Source organism: Sinocyclocheilus grahami, unplaced genomic scaffold (assembly GCF_001515645.1).
Source record: "Sinocyclocheilus grahami isolate Dianchi unplaced genomic scaffold, SAMN03320097.WGS_v1.1 scaffold509.1, whole genome shotgun sequence".
NCBI lineage: Eukaryota > Metazoa > Chordata > Actinopteri > Cypriniformes > Cyprinidae > Sinocyclocheilus > Sinocyclocheilus grahami.
The window spans coordinates 139,533-141,394 of NW_015505688.1; the positions used below are offsets into that span (position 1 = coordinate 139,533).

The 1,862-nt window shown below is 44.7% G+C and overlaps 1 protein-coding gene across 1 annotated transcript in view; it reads left to right on the top strand.

The window, feature by feature from the left end:
• Positions 1-1,862, top strand: part of LOC107554655 (neuroligin-3-like) — a 77,487-nt gene that overhangs the window by 72,852 nt on the left and 2,773 nt on the right. Inside the window, exon 2 of the mRNA XM_016237234.1 lies at positions 1,032-1,693. Coding sequence (XP_016092720.1) covers positions 1,225-1,693 — 469 coding nt within the window. The 5' untranslated portion in view covers positions 1,032-1,224. The remainder of the gene's footprint in view (positions 1-1,031; positions 1,694-1,862) is intronic.

Here is a 1,862-nt window from a genome sequence, read left to right on the forward strand (position 1 = left end):
AAAAAAAAAAAAGCATTATTTTTCACATAATTTACCTATTCTACACCGCTCTGTCCCTTCTCCTATAAACGTGCTGATTATTTCCTGCTTTTATGAAGCCCCTCCCTCAGAAATACTCGATGGGCTCTGGTTGCTTAGCTAGTCCACAGTGTTATTGGCTAAACCGCCTCTAGTGCGCGTCTAAACGTCCATGCCCCTTGCCTCAGTGGCATGTGCGCCGGCTGTATTGTAAACAAGGACGTCGTCAATATTGCTTATCAATTTGAGCCCGATTGAGGATATTAGTGAAGAGTATTGCGCAGAACCTGTGCCAGCACGGCTCTTAATGGTATGTTTTTTTGTTTGGTGTTGTCGCATACTTTTAGATATGCCGTTATTTGTAAATTCTACTGCTTCTGTTAGCTTTTAATATATGGTTTTATCCTGATTAAAGCTTTAATACAGTACAGCAACCACACACGTGTCCATGTATAACGATTCTCATAGCTATGTGAAAATATGTGTATAAATGGAACAGTTCATTGTTTGAGCTGAGCTAGTGATCTGAATGAGAGATTGAGAGAGAGAGATGCAGAGCATGTGCAGAGTGTGTGCAGAGCAGGGCGACGCGAGGAACAAGATTAAGAACCACTGCTTTAGAACATTGATTTTGAAACTTGTGAATCCATTAGAATCGTTAGAAGACAGAATCATGATTCATATATGAATAGATTTTTACATGCACCCCTAGTTTTCTTCCTCTTCTCTGAAGCAGTGCAACATGGCAATGCGCAATAGATTTTTTTGCCCAGCCCTAGCCCCACCTCCTTTGTTGCATTTTCCCGGGGGCGGGGTTAATCAGGGTTTGTGATGTCACAAACCCAGGAAGTAACTTAAGAAAACCAACAGTTTTTTCCAATATATTGTTCACACTGTCTAGATGCATTAAGAGCACTGTCATATTTATATGTGTCGTTCTATACGCACACAGAAAAGCCAATAGTATAAAAAACGGTCCCATTTAAAATGTTCGTCTTGTTTTTCTCCTGCAGGAGAGTGGATCTGACGAGAACACTGGACAGTGAATGAGGATTTTTCCATAGGGGACGAGAGAGCGTGTATGTGTTTTTCTTCAATGACAGGAGTAATCCGGCTGAGTTTGAGGGTCTAAAGGCAGGAGACACTTGCTGGAGGAGTTTCTCGGCGTACATCGGCACCAAGCAGCAGCGGCCATTTTCACGGACCATGTGGTTAGCGGTGCGCAAAAACCGTCTCGTTTTGCACCAGCAGGACAGCTGCAGTGGCAGGGCTCACAATGTGTCTCTGTGGATATGGATTTTTTGTTGGTGTGTGACGCTCGTCAGGGGTCAAAGCTACCACCCCACCGTGAATACGCAGTATGGGAAATTACGAGGTGCACGGGTTCCTCTGCCCAGCGAGATCCTGGGACCAGTGGACCAGTACCTTGGCGTGCCATACGCTGCCCCACCGGTGGGGGAGAAACGCTTCCTTCCCCCTGAGCAACCCTTGTCTTGGTCGGGGATCAAAAACGCCACTCATTTCGCGCCGGTGTGCCCGCAAAACATTCACAACGCCGTTCCAGAGATCATGATGCCAATCTGGTTCACCTTTAACTTGGATATAGTTGCCACTTACATTCAAGATCAAAATGAGGATTGTTTGTATCTAAACATCTATGTTCCAACAGAGGATGGTGAGTGTGTCGGGTATAACAAAGAAAAAATAGCATCTCTCTATTACATTCTGTCACTTCCTGTGTTGTGTTTGAAGCATGAGTTGTTGTCCGGCGCATGCTGTGTCTGTGTTCATTATTTCCATTCCTCATCCTGACTTGATCTGCCATGAAGTCTTTCCATCAACTC